Genomic DNA, 27141 nt, shown 5'->3' with positions numbered 1-27141 from the left:
CATTAAGCGCTTACTATGGGCAGAGCACTGTTCTAAGCGCTGGGGGAGATCCAGGATGTCCCACGTGAGGCTCCCCATTTGACAGATGAGGTCGCTGAGGCCCAGAGAAGTGGCTTGCCCACAGTCGCCCAGCTGACGAGTGGCAAATACCAGCGTTCTTCTTCAATACGATTGAACGAATGAGTGAAGCCCGCGCCCGCCATTCTGCGGCGGCCGGGAAAGGGGCAGAGGCGGCCTCTTCTTCCTCCTCCTCCTCCTCCTCGTCGTCGTCGTCGTCGTCCTGGTTCCCGGGGCGGCAGAAGGCGGGCGGGGGCCGGGCCCGGGCCGGGGGGAGGCCGCGCTGCTCCGCCCCCTCGGCCCTCCCAGGCCGGTCCTTCTCCTCGTCGTCGTCGTCGTCGTCGTCGCCCCGCTGCCCTTCTCCCCTCCGGCGTTGTCCGCGTCCGGCGTTGGCGCGGAGGAGGCTCCCCGGCCCCACCTGGCGCCAGCAGCCATGATGGTGGGTGTCGGTGGGCGTTGTCGGGGGGCGCGGGCGCTGCGGGGCTGGGGGCGGGCGGCGGCGGCGGCCCCGGCCCGCTCCTAACGTTTCCCCCATTGTCTCTCCCTCGTCGGCGTCGATGTCGGCGTCTCCTCGGCCCCCGCTCGGCCTCACAGGAAGGCCTGGACGACGGCCCCGACTTCCTCTCCGAAGAGGACCGCGGAGTAAGTCCTGCCTTCCCCCCACCCCGGCTCACCCCTTCGCCTTTGACCCCGCCCGCAGCCTAACGAGGCCCCCCCGAGCCCCCCTTTCCTTGACCTTTGACCCCGCCCGCAACCCAACGAGGGGCTCCCCCACCCCCGTCATGCTCCCCTTCTCCTCCTTCCCTCAGGGCCTTCTTCATTCAAACGTATTTATCGAGCTCTTTCTCTGCGCGGAGCCCTGGGCTAAGCGCTTGCAACTCATTCGGTCGTCTTGAGCGCTTACTCTGCAGAGCACTGGCATTCATTCAGTCGTATTGAGCGGTTCCTCTGTGCGGGGCACTGGGCTAAACGCTTGGAACTCATTCAATCGTATTGAGCGCTTACTCTGCAGAGCACTGGAATTCATTCAGTCGTATCGAGCGGTTCCTCTGTGCGGAGCCCTGGGCTAAGCTCTTCTAACTCATTCAATCGTCTTGAGCTCTTACTCTGCAGAGCACTGGAATTCATTCAGTCGTACTGAGCGGTTCTTCTGTGCGGGGCACTGAGCTAAGCGCCTGGAACCCAGTCAGCCGTCTTGAGCGCTTACTCTGCAGAGCACTGGAATTCATTCAGTCGTTTTGAGCGGTTTCTCTGTGCAGAGCACTGAGCTAAAGCGCTTGGAATTCATTCAGTCGTATTGAGCTCTTACTCTGCAGAGCACTGGAATTCATTCAGTCGTACTGAGCGGTTCTTCTGTGCGGGGCACTGGGCTAAGCGCTTGGAACCCATTCAGTCGTCTTGAGCTCTTACAGTGCAGAGCACTGGAATTCATTCAGTCGTATTGAGCGGTTCCTCTTTGCAGAGCACTGAGCTAAGCGCTTGGAATTCATTCAGTCGTATTGAGCGCTTACTCTGCAGAGCATTGGAATTCATTCAATCGTATTTATCGAGCTCTTCCTCTGCAGAGCACTGGTCTAAGCACTTGGAGTTCTTTCAGTCGCATTTAAAGAGAGTTTAAATGAATAAAAATAAATTGGGGTATTTGTTAAGCGCTTACTGTGTGCAAAGCACTGTTTTAAGCGCTGGGGGATACAAGGTGATCAGGCTGTCCCACGTGGGGCTCACAGTTTTTTAATCCCCGTTTGACAGATGAGGTAACTGAGGCACAGAGAAGTTAAGTGACTTGCCCAAGGTCACACAGCTGACTAGCAGTGGAGTCGGGATTAGAACCCGTGACCTCTGACTCCCAAGCCCGCGCTCTTTCCACTGAGCCACGCTGCTTCTCTACTGTTTACTGTGTGCAGAGCACTGGGCTAAGCACTTGGAATTCATTCAATCGTATTGAGCGCTTACTTTGCCGAGCACTGGACTAAGCGCTTGGAATTCATTCAGTCGTATTTATCAAGCGCTTACTCTGCAGAGTACTGGGCTAAGTGCTTGAAATTCATTCAGTCGTATTTATTGAGCGCTTACTCTGTGTGGAGCCCTGGGCTAAGCGCTTGGAATTCATTCAGTCGTATTGAGTGCTTACTCTGCAGAGCACTGCACTAAGCTTGGAATTCATTCAATTGTATTGAACGCTTACTCTGCAGAGCACTGGGCTAAGCCCTTGGAATTCATTCAGTCGTATTTATTGAGTGTTTACTCTGCAGAGCCCTGGGCTAAATGCTGGGAATTCATTCAATCGTATTTATTGAGCACTTACTCTGCAGAGCACTGGGCTAAGCACTTAGAATTCATTCAGTCGTATTTATTGATTGCTTCCTCTGTGCAGAGCCCTGGGCTAGGCGCTTGGAATTCATTCAATCGTATTTATTGAGCGCTTACTCTGCAGAGCCCTGGGCTAAGCGCTTGGAATTCATTCAGTCGTATTGAGTGCGTACTCTGTATGGAGCACTGGGCTAAGTGCTTGGAATTCAGTCATTTATTGAGCGCGTACTATGAGCACTGGACTAAGCGCTTGGAATGGACAATTCAGCCACAGTTAGAGACCATCCCGGCCCAATGAAAGGCCTCGCAGTCTAAGCCGGGGAGACAGCAAAGGAAAACAGTGCAAAACAAGACAACATCATCAGGATAAATAGAATTAAGGAGATATACACCTCATTAACAAAATAAATAGGGTAATAAATAATATATACAAATGAGCACAGTGCGGAGGGGAAGGGGGAAGACCCTGGCCCCTCCTCAGACCACCTCAGACCGTGTAACCCCCCCCAAAACCCAACTCTTCCCTCAGCCTCCTGTCAGCACATAGTAAGCGCTCAATAAATACTGTTGAATGAATGAATGTTAGGGGACGAGGTGCCTTCGTGTCGGAGTCCCTTAATTCCTTCCTAATCCCCTCCTTCCCCAGGGAAGTGGCATTTTTCCTCAATAAAATGACTATTTTTCAGTCGGGCCATTCAGCATCACTGAAACTGAACCTATTGGGCAGGGATTGTCTCTATCTGTTGCCGAATTGTACCTTCCAAGCACTTAGTCCAGTGCTCTGCACATAGTAAATGCTCAATAAATACTATTGAATGAATGAATATCTATTTTGATGGCATTTATGCCTGACTACTTGTTTTGCCATCAGTCTCCCCCTTGTAGACTGAGAGCCCGTTGTTGGGCAGGGATTGTCGCTATCTGTGGCGGAATTGTACATTCCAAGTGCTTAGTCCAGTGCTCTGCACACAGGAGTGAATGAAGGATAATGATTAGTCTCCCGAAGGGTGCCTTGAGCTTGGGAGTGCCTAAATAATTGGGAAGGGGGGATGATAGCGACAACCGATCAGTCGCAGGTCTGGCCCCGACTTGACCTCCTGGACCTTCGTTTTTAGTTGACTTTTCCAAAGGCCTGTTTCCATTTTATCGTCTTTGTGCAAAAGACCCTTATTATGCTTGTTAATTTGTGGATTTGGGTCGGAGCAGACTATATGGACAGGTCCTGGCAGGTGCAACAATAAAATATCTGGTAGCAAGTTCCCACTTTTGAGTAGTAGGAGTTTTCTGGTACTTGGGGTTTTCGTTCATTATGAATCGATAATGTCACAGCAGTTTGGAAAAGTTAGGATAACTTTCAGGAGGTGTTTTTTTTTTGGTTGACCATCTTTGAAAGGCTAGTTGGCTACTTATCTAATTGGTTTCATGGAGTCAAAGTAAAATTGGATGAATCATCACATTTACCATTTAAAGGAATGAAGTGATAAGGCCGTTGAGTTAAAGGAATTGATTTTTTTAAACTGGCTGAAAGAAAAATCTGTCAGAAAGACCCATAGCACTCATTTTGGGTCACATTTTCCCTTCTGTGCCTGTAAAATGACAATAATACTGTATTTCCTCCAATGAAGGGTGACCGCTTATAACACCATGTACATGTTCAGAAACAGTATGCTTGGTAATGTAGAAATCCAGTACAGTTCTTGCAGGAGTTGAGGGGTTTTTAAAATGAAAATTGGTCTCAGTTTCTTTTATGCTCTTGGAAAAATGTGCTTGCGAAAGTGGAAATGAGTACTCTACAAGATGTTCCTAGTACTAGTACTGTGGGGAGGGAACGTGGCTACCAACTGTTATATCGAATTCTCCCAAGCGCTTAGTACTGTGCTCTGCAGACAGTACCTGCTCAGTAAATGCAATTGATTAAAAGGAAGTAGCTTGTGATTGGGGGATATTTTCTGTCAGACCCAGGTTTTAGTATGAGAATGGAAAAACATCCTCAGGAACCAGAATGTTATACCATCATGAAACTTTGTTAAGCAGTCAAATGTTAACACTGATTTATATTTGGTAGGCTTTAAAGCATTTGAAAAATATTTGGGAAGTTCTGAAGTAAACTTCTGGTACCTAGGAAATTATATATATATATTATATATATGTAAAGTATATATATATCTACGTTACAGCAATTAAAGGTATAGTAGAAAATTTGCATATATAGTAGCAGTATAAGTAGGGTAGCCCTATGCCCAATTTCAACTGGTCTGTCCTGCTTCAGCAGGCCCTGAAGCAAGTTTGATGATCAGTAGACCCCTTAAAGAAACACTTTAGGTTCAGGTGGCCTCGGACAGATTTCTACAGTGTTGCCTGGGACTATATTGCTACATTTCGTTCTGGGAGTAATGCATGCGATGTCCCACGCAGCTCAGTGGCCAAGATCTTGGAGGGCCCCTAAGTGACCACGCTAAGTATAAGGCAGCCTCAGTGTTCAAGTGTCAGTTATCTCATTTTCCCTTATCCAAGTGCCTTTCGGTTGTTGAGGGAAGGAATTGGACAATATGGCCAGATTGTTTTCCTTTGCCGTGCTAGAAGGCAGAGCATTACAGGCAGTTAGAAAGCTTGGTAAAAGTACTGTAGGTTAGATGAGCCTGATTTGAGAGGACTAGAATGCGAAAAAAAAGGTCTTTGGGGAATTGGAAAAACAGAGAATGAATATTTCAGTGTACTGTACTCTCCCAAGTGCTCTGGACAAAGTGTGAGCTCAGTGAATACCACTGATTGATTGATTGAGACCTGTAGAAGGGTGATGGTTCAACTGAAGAAATTTGTGGAATCTATATGAAATGGCCAGTCAACAAACTTTTCTAGATGATATTCCAGGGATGATTCTGGGTTCAGGTAGGGTCTCCCTGGTTGGCCACAAATAAAGGTTATAAAATTGTTTAGACAGAAACCACAATTTTTACATAAATGCATTTTATAAGGGCTTTAAAAAGTCTTTTCAGCCTACTGGGAAACCTAGATAGCAATCACTGCCAGTAGCTTATCTTCAAATAAAAAGTTTGATAAGCATACTTTTTCAGCAGGGCAGCATATAGATTAATTTGCATGCTGAACAGAGCACAGTATGCCACAAGTAATATCTTGATGCTGTACTGTATTAACAGTAAATGAAGATTTCTAAATAATCTGTCCTTGCTTTTATAACATCATCTTGGGTGGACCATAATATTAACATTTATTTCCTCCAAAGAGCAAAACATTGCAGTTGGTCTTCTGTCAATATTATCCTTCACTGGTGTTGGTAGCATCAACAGATATGGTCCACAAAAACATATTTAGGCTCAGCACGTGTTGGCGTTGACTCCCCAGGCAAACAAACAGTTCAGCCTAGTCAGATGCTCTTTGCCTGTGAGTAAGGTCTTTAGTTTGTCTGTTTTTCTTTGTCTTATTCCCTCTCTGCAGCCTCTCTCTGTGTTTACTTGTTATACCCAAGATTAACCCCCTTCTCCCTAACTTCCCCCACTGTGATTTTTTTAAAAATTTCCAAATGTGCTTGTTGGAACTCACGGAGGATTACACTAGTTGATACTAGTGTGTTGAGAGCATTCTGCTAAGCAGGTCACACATACCTCTTTGCAAACATCTAATATTCTTTCATGAATTTTGCCTGGCAGGCAATTATTGGTATTAATTGAGCACTTAATGTGTGCAGGCACAGTACTAACCACTCGGGAAAATGCAATACAATGGAGTCGATAGATGTGATCTCTGCCCTACAAGGACTTACAGACTTGAGGGGTTGTCAAGACAGACTTTAAAATAATTTATAGATACGGGAAATACTAGAATAAAATGACAAATTTACAACAGTTAAGCCAAAATTTGCAAGCAATTAAGCCAGTATTTAAATCCATATGACTGAAAGAAGAGTTGGCTGAGTTAAGGAGCCCAAAGTAGAAAGATGTATTTACACTTTCCTCTTTTACAGGAGTAGTAGTGTGGGCATCTACTGTATTCATCAGGCAACAGCTTTTTAGCTAGGATGGGAGCAGCCTGCGTGCCGCTTTTCGGCAAAGCAATTCCGGTTGCTCTTTTGTGACAGAAGGGAAGAGGAAGCAGATCCTTCCTAGTAACATAGAGGGTGCAGGTTAATACTCATCCTCTGTTTTACTGGTTTCCTCCCCATGGTTTAGGATCTTGTGTGGTTCATTATTTGGGTTTGTATCCAAAGTGATCTTTCTTGAGGAAGGGAGGGAGGGCCTGTAGATGGATTCATTCAATCATATTTATTGAGCGCTTACTGTCTGCAGAGCACTGTACTAAGCACTTGGACAGTACAATTAGGCAACAGATAGAGACAATTCCTGCCCAACACGGGTTTGCAGTCTAAAACGGGGAGACAGACAGCAAAACAAAACAAGTAGACTGGCATCAAGACCATCCAAATAGACAAATGGAATCATACATATATATACATCCGGGCCTAGGGGGGGCCCCCAGATTCAAATGCCCAGGAGGGCCCACTTGTTTCCAGGAATCAGGCTTGGGAGTCAGTAGGGGTTTCAGGAGTCTGGTTTGGTCTGGGATCCAACAAGGCGAAAAGTCCGGCACGAGTCTGGTTTTCCTGAATCTGACGGGACCCAGCAGGGACCGACCAGAAGGTCAGAGTTCTGAGGGGAGTTGCTTATTCAGTTTGGTAAGCATACTTTTTCAACAGGGCAACATATAGATTAATTTGCATGCTGAACAGAGCACAATTTGCCAAAGTTTCATTTGATGGTGTATTGTTTTAGCATTAAGCGAGTGAGCTTGCATGTTCAGTGAGTTGGAGCTTGTCTCTGAATAAATTCATCACACCTATGTGGCAGCTTTGTAGTCCTTTTGGCCCAAATAAGGCCAAATTTGGAGTGAGAGTGTCCTCATCTATGGGCTAGTCCAACTCAGGACCCACGGGCCCAGCCTGGTTCTTCTACCTACAGCCTAGAGAACCCCAACCTGAGCACTCCCTGGTATCCTTGAGCCCACTGAAGACAATGACTTCCTTGCCCATTTCCCCAGTGCTTGTTCAGACTGGAAACAGTGGGTGATGCTGGAATGGCATAGGAAATGGCTTCCTGTTTTAACTGATTTCTGAGAACACATTGAGCAATGTTAATGAAAGGGATGCCAAGATATCACCATCATCCTATTGCAGTCACACATGTGATTCACAAACATTTTCTTGAGACTCATTGGTCTGAAACTTGGATGCCAAAAGAAACTAGGTCTTGGATTAAGAACAGCACCACCCCACCCTTCCCAGAAAAATTAGTTGACAGTTATCAGATGGATTTAAAATAATAATGTTAATAATGTTGGTATTTGTTAAGCGCTTACTATGTGCCGAGCACTGTTCTAAGCGCTGGGGTTGACACAGGGGAATCAGATTGTCCCACGTGGGGCTCACAGTCTTATTCCCCATTTTACAGATGAGGTAACTGAGGCACCGAAAAGTTAAGTGACTTGCCCAAAGTCACACAGCTGACAAGTGGCCGAGCCGGGATTTGAACCCATGACCTCTGACTCCACAGCCCGTGCTCTTTCCACTGAGCCACGCTGCTTCTCTGAAAATAGCGTTTCTTATGTTCTCTAGTAGTAATGTCACTAAGTGTTTACTCTGTATTAAGTCGGGGGTAAATACAAGGTTAGCAGATTGGGACTCACAATGTAAATGGGAGAGTAAGCAGTTAAAATAGAGAAATGACAGTGGAAAACAAAACTAAGCGGAGGTAGCTGGAGGCTGTGAGGGTGCTGTTTCAAACCGTTTCCTATTTTTAAATGGCAGTTCATCACCTTCTGAGCTGGCTAATGAATTAAAGGAGATGTGGTTACTGAATGAAATTCATTTTGGGGGTAAAGCATGTAAAAACAATCACTGTAAGGCTGTGCATTTGGGGTAAACAGCTGAATAGAACAATGACCCAGTGGAAAACAGAAGTACAGGGCAGTAGCTGGAGGCAGTGAGGCTACTGTTTGAAGCAGCTTCCTATTTTTAAATGACAGTACTCTACCTTTTGAGCTGGTTAATGACTTAAAGGGGACGTGGTTACTACATAAAACACACTTTCTGGACTCATACAGAGTGAGCTTTCTGAGCTGTTGCAAGAGAAGGCCCTCCTTTTATTCTTCGTCTGGCATATAGTGGCCAAAATGTAAAAACTGTCTCTTCTTTTCAAAAGTCCCCCATGTTGTATCGTATCAGCATGGTACTTTCTGTTCTGGTTGGTCCCCAAGTTCCCAAGCGTCATGATATTAGAATGCAGAAGTGCACAAAAGAAAGGGAAGATAAGGGAGGTGATGAAACAGTCATGGGAGCTTAATAAGATGTGTGAGAGGAAACTTCTGCACATGGACAAGTTTGTAGGAGCAATTACCGAGGAAAATGCATATTGGATTATTAGGGTATACTGTGGTTAGTAAATAGTAAAATAAAATCCTTGTACTTATGCACTGGAAAATGTATTCTGAAGGAAACAATTTCATAGATTGCCAACATAAATCAATTTTAGAGCTTTTGCTCATATTCCTTTTTCTGTGAATTTTCTTGTTTTTTTTTTTTAGTCAGATCTAAAATATTTTAGTTTACTTGTAGTTTTTAATGGTCAACTGATAGTATACAGTCTGTCCTTTGTAAGGAACTCTAGAGAATCTTTGTCTGCTCTGTGTGCCTCATGCAGTCATGTTGAAATATAATTGGCCAAAACAGAATGAAGGGTGGTTGGGAAAGCCTTTTTTTCAGAAGCATCCTTCCATCAGCCCCCATTTGCCCCTACCCATATCTGCCAAAATGTCAAGTGTTTGGGTTAAACTTTTAGGATATTCTACATATTTTTTTCTCCCGCCAAAGTTGAAAAAAAATCAAAAAGTGAGAAGAGTGAAGTACTGGTATGTAAACTCACAAGTACATTTTCATTAAAGTTGAATTTCTTTGTTTAGCTGAGAGCAATAAATGTTGATCTTCAGAGCGATGCTGCCCTTCAGGTGGACATTTCTGATGCTCTTAGTGAGAGGGACAAAGTGAAATTCACCGTTCACACGAAGGTAAACCTGGTTTTCTACTTTGCATTATTTGGGCTTTTCTTCGGTTAATGTTACTTAGGTAACTAGACATTTGTTTGGACTCTGATTTTGAACCTAGTCGACATAATAAATTAACTAAAACATCAGTATATTTTACAACTGATTAATTCAGGATTACCAAGATCTTTGAGAAGATAGATGAAACATTGTTAATGTGCTAGTGCTGAAGAATATGAGCTTTCATATTCTCCTTATATATTCTATATAAAAAATTTGAATCTGTTATTGTCACCTAATTTCCTAATCTTTAATCTGATACTGACTTTTTACCTCTTTTAAAAAAATTATTTTGCAAGTTCTGAATTTGACTCCTAGGCTCTTTTTATAATTTTGGACACATTTTTTTTCTGTGTGAAGAGTTGGCTTTAATATTTACCAGTAGGATGACTTTCTTCATAGTGGCATCAGTATAGTAAATTTGCCAATTCATTTTTCTAACTACTCTAATGATTGTTTTTCTCTCTGGTTATGAAGAATATCATTTTTGAGAATAATATAAAAGGTACATACAAATTGTGAGTGATTTTCTCTTAACTTTAGAATGTGTATCTTTGCAGAGTTCATTACCAAATTTTAAACAGAGTGAGTTTTCCGTTGTTCGACAACATGAGGAGTTTATTTGGCTTCATGATTCCTTTGTTGAAAATGAAGACTATGCAGGATACATCGTAAGTACTGTGCATGCTTAATTACCCCCATTAATGTCATTTTATAGACGTTTCTGACCATGAGCAAAACTCATTTCACTTCAAGTGATTGATTCCAACTCAGAAATAACTTTTTGAAGGGTGAATTTCATTCCTGTATTTCTGGGTGTCACTTTTTTACTTCTTTCATCCACTGAGCCTTCTTCCTAGACTTGATTGAGGCACTTTGGAAGGAGCATTAACTCTTTCAGACTACCTCGATTACTTTTAGCAGATCGTTGTAGTTTGTTAGCCACAGAGAAAACTGGGCTCCTAATATCTTGTGATAACTGTCCCTGACATGAGTTTTCAGGGACTTAGTATGGTGATTGTGAAATATTTTTGTTTCAGAGAAACTCCTGTCCAGAAAGTAGGGATGAAGATGATTTAGATCATTTTTTAACAACAGATGCATATTTCTTGGTTGTTTAAAATTAGTGATGTAGTTGAATTTTATTTCTAAAATTTACAAACTCATTGTTTTTGTGGAAATAATGGAATCATGTTAGCCTTTGGAATAATTCCAGGCAGGTAAGTAAACCATGCCTGTTTTAACTTCTATGTAGTTAGTGAGTTACAATCTAGCCTCCTGGGTTTAGTGCTCTCTCTGGGAGAATTCCTGGTTAGTGGATTTCTCCACTATTTTAGGACACTTTCTGGGGGCAATTTACTTGCTTTTCCTCTGGTGATTTAATGTTAGGTTTTGTCCTTTCTATTAGGGACTGTGGAAAATAACACTGTACCAATCACTTTGGGCTAATGCACTGAAATCTAAAATTAAGGGGTTTTTTTCCCCCCAAGGGTCACTTTGGGTTTTAGTTTTGAGATCCTCTTTTTTATGCCTGTTTCTCCACCTCTATCCTAATCAGTCAATTTGTGAAGATTAACATGAGGAAATTTGAGATATATGGGAATCCAAACCCATACCCAGGCCATAGCTTTGGACTCCCTTTTGATAAAATAAGTGATTACTTTGGGATTCAGTGTTCTGTTTTGGTAGCTAGCATCTAGTTGGAATGTTTTAGATTATTTTTTGTAATGGAATTTTATGTCACAAGTGTCAAATATAGCAGATCATTGGTCGGAACTGTGCAGAGTTTTAGTATAAAAGACAGTAACGAGTGAGAGCAGTTTTGTTCAAGTTCCTTTCCTTTAAATGCTGCAGAAATCACCAGCTTTGGCTTCTCTGCTGTTCATTCTGTTTTTCACCAACTGAAACTCCACCTGGATTACTTTCACTGTTGCCTGGAAGATTAAAAAAATAAAGAAGAGTTGAGCTTATTCCACTGTTGACTAACTAGCACAAATTTTGTGAAAATCCGGTAAAGTGGTTTGAAGGAGAAAGGAAGCCAATCTTCTTAAACTTTTATCTGATTGGAAAGTTTATATTGTAATTAGTTTTTTTGCATTTTTTTCCTTTGACCTCCAGATGAATTTTGCTTAGGTGGTCATTAGACCTATAGGGTTTAGGTGGAATGTAACTGGAATTGCTAAGTATTTCAATTTGCTCTATTTCTTTAATTTCAAGATATTTCAGAGATTTGAAATAGTAGATCTCATATTTTGTTTTCAATCAGTGATCTTATTATAAGAACACCTGAGGCCATAACCTTATTTTTGAACAAGTACATAAGTATCCCAGCCTTGAAAATAGCTACAAGAACAGGTAGAACAATTTTACTAATATCTTTTTTTTTTTAACTTAACTGCCTTTTCCCCTAACATATTCAGATAATAAAATAAATCGAACTGGTAAAATTAATAGTTCTTTATACTTGTCTGCCTAAATTTACCTTGGGTAAGAGGTCATTTGCAAAGCCCAAGGCTATCCTTTCAAAGCCGCCTTCCTCCTCTGCCAGAGAGCTGGAACAAGATATATCCCTGTTATTAATATCTGCGTGTCAGTGATCAAAAGGTGCAGATTTAAGGAATCACAAATTTGAGGTGGAAAACGGTTTTGAGGAAATTTGAATTCCTTCTTTTAAGATAGAAGTAGTAATAAGAGTATTTATTGAGCACCCTTAGGTGCAGTGCACTGTATTGCGTGCTTCAGAAGGGCAAAACAAGGGAGTGACACATTCCTGACCATAATGTAATCAAAGGAAATTGTCAGTTATACAGATGAGTAGCATATATGAGAAGCATGAGAAGCAGCGTGGCTCAGTGGAAAGAGCATGGGCTTTGGAGTCAGGGCTCATGAGTTCGAATCCCAGCTCTGCCACTTGTCGGCTGTGTGACTGTGGGCAAGTCACTTAACTTCTCTGTGCCTCAGTTCCCTCATCTGTAAAATGGGGATTAAGACTGTGAGCCCCACGAGGGACAACCTGATTCCCCTATGTCTACCCCAGTGCTTAGAACAGTGCTGGGCACATAGTAAGCGCTTAACAAATACCAACATTATTATTATTATATATGCAAAACCTCAGGATAGATATGAAGTGCAGAAGGCTGGAGTTGGATGGTGGGTTTGTATGCCGTGGGGCTCTAGGAACTAATTGGAGAAGGCTTGATAGAGGAAAGTGGGATGTTAGAAGGGCATTGAATGAGGGGAGTGCTGTGGTCTGTTGGATTTTTTTTTAAAAAAAACCCTTCAAAATGACTTAATTTGGATTACATCATGAGCTACCTCTGAATATAAGTATATTTAATCCAATTAAATAGGATCTTTCAGCATTAAAATCATTAGTGTTGCACCCATATCAAGAGTAATGGTCACAGCTTTTCTCATTTGAAGTGAGGAGCAAGGGTTCATCTGAACTAAAAATGATTTATTGAAGACGCAATATCCTTTAGGGTTCCTAAAGAAGTGAGTCTTCACTTCTAGAAGGGTAAAATGTCTCATGCGTTTCTGGTTGGCTCCATTACAGATTCCACCAGCACCGCCACGGCCTGATTTTGATGCTTCAAGAGAAAAACTCCAGAAACTTGGGGAAGGAGAAGGGTCGATGACTAAGGAAGAATTTACAAAGATGAAACAGGAACTTGAAGCGTACGTGCATTTCAGTGTCTCTGTGAATGTGGTTTGTATGACACCTTTTTTTTGGTGCTCTGTGCTACCCCATCCTTTTGACCATTTCGTCACAGTGACCCTTCCTGGAAGATGCAGGTTTGAGCATCTCCAGTTACCCCATAACCATTGTTAACTTAATGGTCATGATCAGTGCCATCAGGAAAATCGTAAACACTTGGGACTTGCCAACTTGCCAAATTGGGAATTCTTAAATGGGGCATTTTTTCATGTGTGTGCTGAAAGTGGAAAATGACCAGAATTTTTATCCACAGGGTTACAAGAAAAGTAAAGAAGCTTTTTAGGCACATGCAAGCAGTATTTACTTCTCAGTTCTTACTGACCATATTCTCTCTCTTCAGCATGTAAACTTAGTTCCATCATAGACTTATGGCCTCAGCTGTTCTTTACATATATGTATATGTAATATATATGAATATCCTGAAAAATAAACAGTGTCCTTTGCTGCCTTCCTGTGTCCCCCCAAATTGAAGTTGTAACCTGCTCAAGGACCTGCTAAGGTACTTAGGGTAACAACTACAGATGAAGAAAGGAACGGGAAAGGCACCAGCTACATCAAACCTCTAGTCTCTCAGCATCTCTCGTAGTGATCATGTAGATTTCCAGTTCCACACCGATCAGAAACTTAATAATCCTGCTAGAGGGCTTATTAGACCTTTTGAAGGGATCTATGTTTTACAGTTAAAATTCTAGAGGATCCTCCTCCAAAAGTGAGTCATTTGGTAGAAACCTGAGATTTGCTCTGTGGTGCTGCTTGACACTGTGGAAGTCACACAGGAAAATCTTTTTCCTTTTATGTACCATTTCCTTTTTCCTTTTTCAATCATTCCCCCCTTTACATCTTTGCTTTTTTCCTGTCTTTCAAATGGCTCCAGTTTTCAGGTGTATATTCATTTTGCTGCTAGATGGCTCTTTTCCCAAGCTTCATACTGGCAGGAGAAACTGCTTTTGGCAATGAGTCCTCTTCTTTAGTATTAAAACCTGCTGAGGCAATGCTTTTCAGTACTAAGCCAGTGCTTTATACAGCAAGCGGTAATCTGATAGCAGAAGACATATACACTTATAGTTTGTAAGGCTGAAAACTGGAAATTAGCAAAGCAGATTAATATTGAAGAACCTGTGATTTTTCCAGCGGCCCTGATCATGATTCTTTTGTGGTCTGGTTAGGGGTTGGATAACACAGAAACCTTGGGTTTCTTCTACTGCCACCTCCATCCTCTGCATTCTTCTTTTTTGTCTTCACTGAATGACTACCCTCACAGAGATCAAACTTCTCCCAACATTGGTCCTGCTGGTATGCTGGTATGTAAAACTTCTGGTCCTCCTTGCATGTAGTTGAAGCAAGAGCCTCAGTTACATAGGCCTTTCCCCAAGCTGTGTTTTTTAAGCCAGTACTGTCGTACTGCCTGTGTGAGGTCACTGAAACTACTGGACGAGAGAAATCTTTACGTTAGAACCTGACTATCCTACCCATAGTGCCAGGCTTAAATATGTCTACAGTGTTTTCCATATGTTTAGGGCCCAGGCAGTCAACGAAAATCTGTTATTTCTGTTGCAAAATCTGTTTCGAATGATTTTTATTTTGAGATTTACCTGCCAAAGGGTTTAATATTGTCCTAATTTTGGGCTAAGTAAATAGTATGCTTTGTGTGGAACTGGAAACCAACACACCTAAGGTTACATTTGGGGTATTTTTTGTGATTGGTATAAAGGGAAAACAACCCCGAATATCCAATTCTATAATTAGAAAAGTACAAAGCACTTTTAAGCAGTAACAAGCCATATGTGAAATATCGTTCCCTTTCGAAAGAAGGAAGTATTACGATTTAGTTAACAGCCTGACTGACATCTCTTTATACGTTAATAGTGTCCCTGGATTTCTAATTTGGCATTTGGTATAATTTTAAGAATTGCCTGGTGTAAGTGAAGAACTTTGGTGGAAATGGTTCAGTCGCTTTACCATTACTTCTGTTCATTACTTGCAGAGAGTATCTGGCAATCTTCAAGAAGACAGTTGCAATGCATGAAGTGTTCTTGTGTCGGGTGGCAGCACATCCTATTTTGCGGAAAGATTTAAACTTCCATGTTTTCTTGGAATATAACCAGGATGTAAGTACGAAAGTGTATTGGCAGAACCATTAGCCGCTCTGTTTCATTGTGCAGGTGGAAAAAACTAGGTGCCTTGTAGATTGTCTTCTGAAGTAATTTACAGGGATTTGTTAATAATATAACCGACTTTAGCCTCGGGACCTTGTCGTTAAAATGACAGTAATTCACACTGCCAGTGCCTGGTGCACTAGAGCTCAGTAAAACGTATCTTCCTAAACTAAAAGTTAGTGAGGCCTGAGGTCACCAAATAAATGATTGTTAGAGGTGAGAACAAAAACTCCAGATATGCACCTTGCTTCTTCTATGGTTGATCACTGGTGCTGACTCAGCTCTGGTATATGATTCTGCCCTTCTAGCCTAGTTTCAAAGAAAAACTCTGAAGGAAACCGGGAGACCCAGAAGACCTTTGACAAGAGGGAAACAGAATTTGAATGAGGCATGGGATGAGCAAAAAGGGTGGAAAGAAGAGGATAGGAAAAAGCAGCATGGCCTAGTGGAAAAGGCAGTGAGTCAGAGGACCCTGGGTTCTAGTTTCGGCTGTACTGGTTGCTTGCTGTGTGAACTTGGGCAAGTCACTTTACTTCTCTGGGATTTAGTGTCCTCAGCTGTAAAATGGAGGTTAAATGTCTGTTCTCCTTCCTACTTAGAGTGTGAGCTCCATGTGGGACAGGGACTCTGTCCAACCCGATTAACTTGTACCGGCGCTTTGAACAGTGTTTGACACAAAGTAAGCACTTAACAGATACAATAATAATAATTATATCTTCCAGAGTTATTCCAAATTCTTGATTTGCCTTTGCGATGCCCCCTTTACTATTTTTCGATTCTCCTATCTCTGTGTACCAAGCTAAATACTCAGCAATAATTTGCAGTAATTCTGTAGCAGCTTGCAGGGATGTGCTTGTAGGACTAAATGCTTAGAGCCAAGATGTTTATTAGCTCCCAAAATTCTGAGCAGGCCTATCTCTATTGGAAGGTATTGGGGGCGGTTTGTGTGTTGGGGGAAGTGGTGAGGCAGGACTGTGGAAGAGAGAGGAAGTTCCCTCCACTGATTTCGCTAAGCAGACCTGTGATTATATGATGAGCCTAATTGAACAGGCCTAGTGGAATAGGAAGTGCTCCCTCTCCCCATGTTCCCCTCCCAAATGGTTCTCAGAGCCACATACTTAAGGTCCTTGCGGGAGTGAAGCCATACGAAGAGTAAAAGTGCCGTCACAACGTCACTAATCATCACACTTCCAGGCAACATTCCCTCCCCCGGTCCCCCTTCGCCCCAGCAGCACTGTGCGCTCTGTGGAGTATTGTCTGGGCTTGGGTGCTGCATTCTGTATTTACATGGGGCAGGGGCTTTTCCCCGGACCACGTAAGTCTGCAGAAGAATCCTGTCAATCAGTTATATTTGAGTGCTTATTGTGTGCAGAGCACTGTACTAAGTGCTTGAGAGAATTCACTATAACACATTCCCTTAGCAGTGAGCTTACCAGTTAATACAACCATGTCTGCCCCTCTACAGGGGAAAGAATGGACTGGATATGCTTCTGAGTTCACTGCCCAAGGGTTTATCAGCCTGGCCCAAATTTTTGGACCACTGTGAGCCTCCAGGGCTTAGCACAGTGCTTGGCACATAGTAAAGACTTAGCAAGTACCATAATTATTATAGATGTACAAGGCTGTTGTTGTACTGGTGCCTCAAGAGCAGTATAAAAGCCTATAGCAAACTGTAAGAGTCAGAATAAAAAAACAGGATTGCTGAATTCCAGTCTGACGCTTAGACAAACTTCCTTTTAGTTTAATAATATGAATCTCAAACAAATTCTTTACCACCTGTTCCTTCTGCAGCTCACTTGCCCAAGGCTCGTTGGCCAGAAGTGGGGAAGTGACCATCGTTGGGGAGACAGGAATGCTATTTTTGAAGCAGTGTGGCCTACAGGATAGAGCACGGGTCTGGGAGTCCAAAGGACCTGGATTCTAATCCCAGCACTGCCTCTTGTCTACTCTGTGACCTTGGGCAAGTCACTTCTCTAGGCCTCTCAGTTTCTTCATCTGTAAAACGTGGATTAAGGCTGTGAACCATACAGGGGACTGTGTCCAACCTGATAAGCTTGTATCTACCCTCGTGCTTAGTACAGTGCCTTGCACAGAGTAAGTGAGTAACAAATACCATTAAAAAAAAAGTATTTTGCAAACCACAAGTAGCAATGGGGGAACTAGGAGCCCGAATCACTATTAACCTCCGCTTATGGTGCAGGGTTTGAGTTCTTGAAGGAACTTCTTTAAAGGAAAACTCACATTATAATACTTAAGCTGTGACTAATGTCATGCATATGTGCACATTATCTAGGCAGACATGTGCTTTTGGAAGAATGTTCCCAATACTTCCCTCATGTTCTAGCCAAAACGTGTAAGGAAAAAACTATATATGAGCTGACAATGGATGTAAATATTATCATGCTAGGGAGAGTGGTCAATCCATCAGTCAGGGGTATTTATTAAACACTTAATATGTGCAGAGCACTGTACTAGGCGTTCGGAAATGTACAGTACACAGAGTTGGCAGAAGTGTTCTGTGCCCATGAGGAGTCCTCAGGCTTATTACCTCTCTGGCAGGTCAGTTCTTGTTTTCAACAGTCACAACCATGCCTATATTTTCAATGTTGGAAAGCTTACTCCTGCCTCTCGGCTCCCATTGGACAGGTCATCTCTCTGGGAGCGGCCGTAGTCTCAGGAGCCTTTGGTTACTCAAATAAAAGGATAATTTTCAGCCAAGGCCCTTGTGGAAACTGGTAGCATTTGTTTTCCAACAAATCTAACCACAAGAAAAACTGTGCATCTTCTCCCACTGCCTCCTTTAATATGAGTTCTGAACAGAATGATGACTTTTCCACAGGTAATGTTAAATGCACCCGGAGTTTAAAATATTATAACCACCAGAAGATGCCTCCTTTTTCTTCTCAAGAAGACCCCAACCAAAAACTTGTCTTTATCTTTCAGTTGAGTGTTCGTGGGAAAAATAAGAAAGAGAAGCTTGAAGATTTCTTTAAAAGCATGGTGAAGTCAGCTGATGGTGTCATTGTTTCTGGAGTAAAGGTGAGACTTGATTTCCAACTCTATTAACTTGAAGTACAATTTGCCATCTTTTAAATTGAGGGGAGAACCAAATTCCAAATAGGTAGAAGGCAGGACTTTAAATGCAGTCATTGTACATGAACTTGGAATTAATTGTGCCAGAGAGTATGAAAAGATATTGCTCTGCTCAGTTAACTAGGCTCATGAATCAGGTTATCGAATGTAAATCTTTACATTTACAATAATGCTCATTTCACACTCTATTGTTTTGTTCAGAGCTTGTTTAATTGGTAGTGGACCTCTCTCCCTGGAGAGCCAAAGGCATCTAGGCCGCTGCCTAAACTCTGGCTCTATGAGCTTGGCTCTTAATAGCTGTGGGGAGACTTCAGTACAGAGGCCTTTTTAGAACCCTTGAAATGTCAACCCTTTACTGTGTAACCCTTCTACTGAATGATGAAACTGCCTCAATTAAAGGGTTTTTTTGGTGTGTAATGGGTTTTAAAAGTGAATTATGTTGCAGTTGCAGTCGTTTAGGAAAATGAAATTACATGAAGGGTTTTGTTAAAAAGATACTTTAATTCATGTGAGTAATGGAGTAGAGGAAATGTAGATTTTAAAAAGGCAGTTTATTTTCTGGGAAGGGTGAGGACAGTTGGAACCCATTTCCTTGAGTAGTTTAATCAGTATTGCTATGGAGGTTAACTAATGGGCTTAAACTTCTGCTGGGATCTGGTGGGTGAATCCTTTGTGAAGCAGCTCAAACTCACCACTTTGTCACCCCTTTGAAATGTTCAGTTGTTCAAGGTGATATTTTAATCTGGTTTGCTTCACTAAGCTCATCGACACATGTACTGGAGCCCAAAATACAGAACTAAAGTTGCTTTATTTTTTTTCAAATCTCCTTCCTCACTGTCAGTTTGACACTGCCACAATGGGGAAGTGAACAGGCTAAAGGCACAAATGTGGGAGGATTTTGCATTTAGGGCCTAGTGCCCAGAGACCCACCAAAAACATTTCATGAAGAGCCCAGTGCAGCCTGCTGCCAAGTACCCAGTTTCAGGTCACTCTCTGAATAGTATGAGTCACTCAGACTTAAAATTGCAGAATCAATCAATCAATCGTATTTCTTGAGCAGTTAGTGTGTGCAGAGCACTGTACTCAGCATTTGGGAGAGTACATTATAACAGAGTTGATAGATATGTTCCCTGCCCACCCCGAGTTTATAATCTAGAGGGGAAGCATCCAGGTGATGTGATTGAAAACCTCTGTTCTCTCCAGTCGCCTCTTATGCAAGTCGTCTTTTTGTTTTGTTTCAGACTGTGTTAATTGATAACTACCCAATAGTTTATCGAATTCTGGGGGATAGAGGGAAAGGTTAGCAGGGTGGAATGGGTACAAAGGAGGTGGTTTTTCATGACTAGCTCTCTCTCCAGTCCTCTGGCCTGCATGTTGTTTGATCAGAAGCTTCTCTTGCATGTGCAGGAGTTCCCATTAGCTGTCCAACCCCCTTGCTTTACATAAAGTGATTTACCTAGAACTCTGGCAGAGACAAGTGAAGATTTTGGAGACTATGGGCAGATGAAAACCATGTGTTTATTTTGTCTTGATCTACAGGACGTAGATGACTTCTTTGAGCATGAGCGAACATTCCTTTTAGAATATCACAACCGAGTTAAGGATGCATCTGCCAAATCGGATAGGATGACAAGGTCACACAAAAGTAAGGTTATGCTGTCTTAGAAGTGGAGGTGAAATTACAATGTGCTTGATTCAGTTGGTTGAGGGCTAATGTAAATGACTCTGCAGTTGGAAATAGTTTTGTTCTGGTGAATAATCCGATGTCCTATGCAGCTTCATATTTGACTATAGCTCTAAAAGATCAGTGGGAATAAGCAGTCTCAAACATAGTGATGGTCTTTTTCTTCTTTAATCATTCATTTGGGGATGGTTGGAAGTTACTTTTGATATTTGTTTTTCACTAGAAGACTTGCTCTTAGTGACTTGCAAATTTCCTCAAGTGCAAAGCCAGGCAACCTACACATTTCAATTTCACAATAAGGAATACAGTTCTGAACTAAAGAAGTGGGAGACTTAATTTGCATCTCAGTTCCGCCCTAATGTTGAATAGCCCAAGCAAGTCATGTGAATTAGATTTGCATTGTATTTGCCTCCTAGTGAGGAAAATGTGTCCCCACCAGGCATGCACCAAGCATTATGAGGGGAGTAGCGTCCCTTGAGCTGGCATAGCCATTCTCATTCACTTCCTGGAGAACCACCCTATGTGGCAAAGGGCCGCGGCCGGGAGAGAAGTGATGTTTAAAATGACCTTTTTGCCTGGAAGCCTGCCCTTTGGCCAACTTAGAAGTTTGCAAGTAATAGATAGCAAGCGGGTCTCCCTGACAAAAGTCAGGAGTCAGAAAAATAGAGAATCACCTGCTGTGGTTAAGGTATAAGTCCTGGAAAGAAGCTTGAGAATTCTCAGGTAGTTCCCCCAATAGAATACCGCTTTGAGAGAGAGAATTTCAAAATGATAGTGAACTTGAATGTCTAAACAATTGGAGGGCAAAGTCTTTTTCTTCATATTAAATACAATTACCTGAACTTATAAAAATCAGTTTTCAAAATCAGTTTTCAAAATCAGTTTTCTGGTGCTTGGTGCTGGTGCTTGGGGCAAAGAGAGAGCAGTAAATATAAGAAAAAAACATATTCCACATCGGGTCTGTCTAGTATTGTGTCTCCCACAATGTCACCAAAGGAGCTTAATTTCCCTCCTTGATATCCATCCTCACGTATCTTCTAATGTTCCTAACCCATTCTGCACCTGCCCCGTACCCTTTCTGCCTACACAACTTTCTGTGATGATAAACTCAGCTATGCTTGTCCATCCTTTTTTTAATCTTGAACTACCACATTCAGTGATTATCCATAGCTCTATCCCTGTGGAGTTTAGTGAATAAACTGCTCTGCCCAGATGCAGTTTAGGATTATCTAAACTGGAATATAACATTTCTAGGTCAGGCTGACCTAGTACACCATTTTAGTCATGATTCATGTCAGCCAGATAAAGAGAAAAAAATAACCTGTTAGCTTTCTCTTCCTTTTGATCGTTACTCCCTAAATAAGTTTGTATGAATGCTTGATTTCTAAATCAGAATTTGGTGGTGTAAAAGCAGTGAATGGATTTCTGTCTCCCCCGATTAGACTGTAAGCCCGTCAAACGGCAGGGACTGTCTCTATCTGTTGCCGACTTGTTCATTCCAAGTGCTTAGTACAGTGCTCTGCACATAGTAAGCGCTCAATAAATACTATTGAATGAATGAATGAATGAATGGATTTCATTATTCAGAATGCAGGAGACTTTAGAATCTGAATTCTGACTAGCAATATGAGAACATTAAAAAAAATCCTTTTCAAGAGTATAGTTTAGAGGAATTATATAGCTTGGTATTTTTCTTTATATTCTCTGCCCCCCAATTTTTTTTATTTTGGAAAGTAATGATAAATTAAATCTTAAAAACTATCTTTTTAGGTGCTGCAGATGATTATAATAGAATCGGTTCTTCATTATATGCATTAGGAACACAAGACTCTACCGATATATGCAAGTAAGCACTTTGTTTAAATAGCATTAAAGATAAATGCGCGGAGAAGTATTAATACAGCAAATTTGATATGTACTTTGGACCTAGCAATACTGGGATTCCTCATTTTTGGCCTAATCACATACAGTCACTTCACTTCTAAAGACCCTTTAGTGAAGATTGTTATGGGGGAAAAAGCGATTGATTCATCATTCAGTCGATCAATCGATGGTATTTATCGATCGCTTACCATGTGCAGAGCACTGTAGTAAGCTCTTGGGAAAGTACAGTGCAACAGAATTAGCAGACGTGTTCCCTGTCCATAATGAGGTTACAGTCGAGAGGGGCACCTCTTATGAGTGTTCAGATATCTTTTAACATAAATGTTCCAAAACAAACTTTTCTGTGACCCAAATTTGCTTGTTGTATCATGAATGTTCCAAAACAGCTCTTTTCTGTGACCCAGATTCGCTTGTTGTATCTGTGTTCTTATCCAGATGAATTTAGGCAAGACATAGTGTTTTCCTTTTTAATACTAGAGAGACCGGATGCTTAAAATTAACATGGGTATTTGAGTAACTGCTGAAAAATCTGGAAATGAATTGGAAAAATCAATGACTTTCAAGAATGCAACTGATTAAAAATTTTTCCCCTTCCAGATTTTTTCTCAAAGTGTCCGAGTTGTTTGATAAAACACGAGTAAGTACCGTCATTGCAGTTTGGGGAAGGGGGAAGGGGGTGTCAAATATGCTTGCTTTTAGCAGGCAGGGTGAGCAGAACTTAGTTATAATAGAAGGGATGGGGTGACTGGGTTCAAATACTGGAGGGATAGAATCATTCAACCCTAGGGTGTTTAACTGGAAATGAGTGTGCTGATTTATGCTTTCCAAACTGTTTTTAGTCCACGGGGGGAAGCTGTAATTCATTATGAAGGGCAAGGCCAATTCCACAAACAACAAGGCGTAGGACATTACTTGTCAGATTAGTGGGCCTCATAGATCGGGATAAAGCAATAGTTTCATTACAATCTGGCTATAGCAAGGCTTTCAATACTGCTTTAAATTACTCATCAATAAATCTGGCCTTACTGCTAGTAGAGGGCACAGCAACATTTGGGTTGTAGAAATCTGAGAATTTTGACATTCCGTTATTGCAGCCTGTCTTTGGCCAGCCTCAGACCAGTTAACGATTGTATGCGGGAGAGTATGTATGTATTGTATGTTTGGGAGAGTACAATATAACAACATTGGTTTATATGTTCCCAGCCCACAAGACGTCTATAGGGAGAGAGAGATAATAATATAAAGAAATAAATTACAGATAGGTACATAAGTACAATGGGTGAGGGTTTGATGGCGAGATAGGTGAGATCGAAGGACAATAAGTAGGTTGGCATTAAAGGAGCCAGCAGAACTTATTTTCTTCTAGATTTTTCCTGACCATTGGGAGGAATTGTAGACTCTATAGAAATGGCTTAGTTAGAAGTTTGGTGTGATAGCAGTCAATTTACAAATAGCTGTAACTTTTAAAGCTCATTAAACAAAAGTCTAGAGGAATTCCCTTTTTTGGTAGTACCTGTTATGGTAATATTTGGGGAAACTGCTTGGCGTAGTGGAAAGACCAAGGGATTGGGACTCAGAAAACCTGAGTTCTAGTCCAAATGCCACCTCTTGCCTGCTGGGTGACCTTGAAACTTAATTTCCCAGTGCTTCAGTTCCCTCATCTGTAAAATGGGGATAAAATAACTGCACTCCCTTCCTTTTGCTATGATCCCCCTGTGAAATGAAGGCTATCTCTGATCTGATTATCGTGTATCTACTCCAGCATTTAGCACGGTGCTTGGCACATAGTAATCACTTCTTAATAAATCCCATCATCATTGTTTAATGGGTACCAATTTAGAACAACAAAATTCAGAGGGTATTTTTTTAAACAGATGATATTAGGGATATCATTCTTGACTTGAATTCTTACTTTGGTAAAAGATTCTGAAAATGGCAAGTTTTCAGTCTATCAAGGGGACTTTTTTTAATGACTACTTAAGCCCTTGGGAGTGGCTTTCCTTTGAAAAAGTGAAAAAACAGGACAGTCTGTTTCCTAGCAAATTTGACTGAAATATAAGTTCCAAGCTCTGACTTTTCATTTATTCATTCAGTTAATTCAGTCGTATTTATTGAGCGTTTACTGTGTGCCGAGTACTGTACCAAGCGCTTAGGAGAGGACATCACAACAATAAATAGTCACATTCCCTGTCCACAGTGAGCTTACAGTCAAGGGCGGGTTGGGGGTCAGACATCATTCAGCTCCTTTGGATATTTTACAGTTTATTCAAATTATAGATTAGTTTCCAGAATGCAGCTGCTCTCTGGCTCGTTGGCGTTGCTTGAAGCATGATCTCTCAGACCAGGGAATAGGTTGTCTCCAGGCAGCAATAGGAGAGAAGATCTGCATCTTGGCCCCAAACATAAGTCAGGAGGTTTCTTTTTTGTTCCTGGCTTTCATAGATCTGCCTACCCTCAATGATGTAAATGTTTCAAAGTAGAAGAAGTTCTGGATCACAACTTGGAGGAAATCGCTCCCAAGGGAGAGGGAAGGAAGAGTACAAAATAACCTCATAGGTTTTAGGGCTGGAATCTCTTGCAACACTCTTGCCTCTCAGTCATCTTAAGTTGTAATCAGACTTGAAAGTAAAAGCATCTTTTCTAGGGATTTTCCATTTCTCTTTCCATTTTGGTAGTAGAGTGGGCCGGGGTAGCAAGATGAATGAAAGCAAATCTAAACCCCATCCGGAGCTGTTAAGCCTGAGACTAAGTGGCAGGATTGAGTTGCATCTGGATTCCCTCCCAGCCTATCCTGGGAATGCTATTGATCAGGGTGATGTCTGGCAAGAGGAGGGAGGGAGGAAGAAGGCTTGGGATCAATCAATCAGTCATATTTATTGAGTGCTTACTGAGTGCAGAGCTCCGTACTAAGTACTTGGGAGACTACAGTGTAACAATATAACAGACACATTCCCTTTCCACAACAAGCTTAGAGTCTAGAGGGCAAGATGGACATTAATATAAATAAATTATTGATATGTACAAAAGGGCTATGGCATCAGGAGGAGGGATGACTAAAGGGAACAAGTCAGAGCGACATAGAAGGGAGTGGAAGAAAAGGAAGAGCGCTTAGTCAGGGAAGACCTCTTGGAGGAGATGTGCTTTCAGTAAAGCTTTGAAAGTGGAGAGAGTAATTGACAGATATGATGAGGGAAGGTGTTCCAGGTGAGAGTGGGTGAGAGGTCACTGGCGAGATAGATGAGATCGAAGTACAGTGAGTAGGTTGGCATTAGAGGAGCGAAGTGTGCGGCTGGGTTGTAGTTGAGTAGGAGAGGGCAAAGTGATTGAGTGCTTTAAGGCTGATAGTAAGGAGTTTGTTGCAAAGGTGGATGGGCACCCCTGGAGGTTCTTGAGGAGTGGGGAAACGTGGATTGACTGATTTTGTAGAAAAATGATCTGGGTAGCAGTGAAGTTTGAACTGGAGTGAGGAGAGACAGGAGGCGGGGAGGTCAGCAGTAATCAAAGTGGGATAGGATAAATGCTTGGATTAACATGGTAGCAGTTTGGATGGAGAGGAAAGGACAGATTTTAGCAATGTTGTGGAGATTGAGCTGACAGGATTTAGTGATCGATTGGGTAGGTAGGTTGCATGAGAGAGAGGAGTCAAGGATGATGCCAAGGTTATGGGCTTGTGAGACAGGAAGGATGGTGGTGCTGTCTACCAGAATGGGAAAGTCAGGAGAAGGACAGTGTTTGGGTAGGAAGATATGGAGTACTGTTTTTGACATGTTAAGTTTGAGGTGATGGCAGGACATCCAGGTTTTGAAGGCAGGAGGAAATGCAAAATTGCAGAGAGGGAGAGAGATCAGGGCTGGAGATGTAGATTTGGGAATCATCCGCATAGAGGTGGTAGTTGAAGCCATGTGAGCCAATGAGTTCTCCAAGGGAGTGGGTAAAGATGGAGAATAGAAGGGGACCCAGAACTGAACCTTGAGGGACCCCCACAGTTAGGGGGTTGGAGGCAGAGAAGGGGCCCATGAAATAAACTAAGAGAATGGAAACTCTGCACCTTTGATAATCAATCCCTATCTGTCTCCTCACTCAACATGGTAATTCTGGAGGAAGTTAAGCACTCACCCTCACCTGTCTGAAAAACCTACATTGCTTTTCCTTTTTCAGAAGATAGAAGCACGAGTGTCTGCTGATGAGGATCTCAAACTCTCTGACCTTCTAAAATATTACTTAAGGGAATCTCAAGCTGCTAAGGTGAGAATGTAACTTCATTTTTGTTGTTGCTCGTATTGTGTCGATTTGTGTAGGCAATTGGAGTTCCGACTAGACCCAGGGATTTTTTCTTCAATAAACTGTTTCCCTGCCATCCTAAAGTTCTCTTCCATCCCTGCATACCCAAATGCTCACTGGAGCCAACCATCCTCCTGGTGGAGATGAGAGCCGGGGCTTCCAGATCAAACTGCTGCTTTGCCTCAAAGCCCGAAACACTGAGCACAGCACTTTTTCCGTCTGTCTCTGCCACTGCTGGTGTCCCTGCTGGGCTTCCCAGAGTTCCCATTATCTCTCCTTCTCAGTCAATTAGTTGCACTTAATCGAACTCCTACTGTGTGCAGGCCAAGGTTACCGTTTGGGAGAGCACAGAAAGACTAGTTAGCAGACATAATCCTTGCCCTCAAGACAGAGGAAGAAGGAATGTGGGGTATGTATATAAGTCAGTTCTGAAGTGATTGGGTATGTAAGATTTGTATGTAATTGCTTCAGGAGGTTGTGAGTATACAAGTGAGTAAGTGGTACTGAAGTGGCAGTGGGAGGAGAAAATCCAAATTGATCAGGGAAGGCCTCCTGGAAGGTAAGTGATTTTAGAAAGTCTTTGAAGATGGGGATTTGGAGAGGGAGGAAGAGAGCTGATTAAGTGCCTTAAAGACAGTGGTGAGGAGTTTCTGCTTCGCTAGAAGAGGAATAGGTAAAGATGGGAGGCTTTTTGCAAATTGAGCCAATAAAGGTATAGAACAACTATGTAGAAAAATGATCCAGGATGCAAGTATGGCCTGGAGGCAGGGGAGGGCTGTGGGTGAGGCAGCCTTCTGATGTACTGGGCTGCTCTGGAGGTTCATGTACCCTTGGTGAAAGTCTCTGGG

General features: G+C 42.2%; 1 protein-coding gene across 2 annotated transcripts in view; it reads left to right on the top strand.

The window, feature by feature from the left end:
- The first annotated feature begins 373 nt into the window (after window positions 1–373).
- The window catches only part of SNX6 (sorting nexin 6), a 31992-nt gene continuing 5224 nt past the window's right edge, over window positions 374–27141 (top strand). The window contains exons 1-11 of one of the 2 annotated variants that reach the window (XM_029078995.2): window positions 374–496; window positions 652–699; window positions 9337–9441; window positions 10038–10148; window positions 13034–13155; window positions 15180–15303; window positions 18295–18390; window positions 19984–20089; window positions 21899–21974; window positions 22610–22649; window positions 26174–26257. In XM_029078995.2, coding sequence (XP_028934828.1) covers window positions 491–496; window positions 652–699; window positions 9337–9441; window positions 10038–10148; window positions 13034–13155; window positions 15180–15303; window positions 18295–18390; window positions 19984–20089; window positions 21899–21974; window positions 22610–22649; window positions 26174–26257 — 918 coding nt within the window. In that variant the 5' untranslated portion in view covers window positions 374–490. Of the gene's footprint in view, window positions 497–651; window positions 700–9336; window positions 9442–10037; window positions 10149–13033; window positions 13156–15179; window positions 15304–18294; window positions 18391–19983; window positions 20090–21898; window positions 21975–22609; window positions 22650–26170; window positions 26258–27141 lie in introns of both variants that reach the window. The other variant, XM_001512119.6, reaches the window with a different exon arrangement.

Source organism: Ornithorhynchus anatinus, chromosome 14 (genome assembly GCF_004115215.2).
Source record: "Ornithorhynchus anatinus isolate Pmale09 chromosome 14, mOrnAna1.pri.v4, whole genome shotgun sequence".
In the NCBI taxonomy this organism is placed as follows: domain Eukaryota; kingdom Metazoa; phylum Chordata; class Mammalia; order Monotremata; family Ornithorhynchidae; genus Ornithorhynchus; species Ornithorhynchus anatinus.
This window is presented reverse-complemented; position numbering and strand designations above follow the sequence as displayed.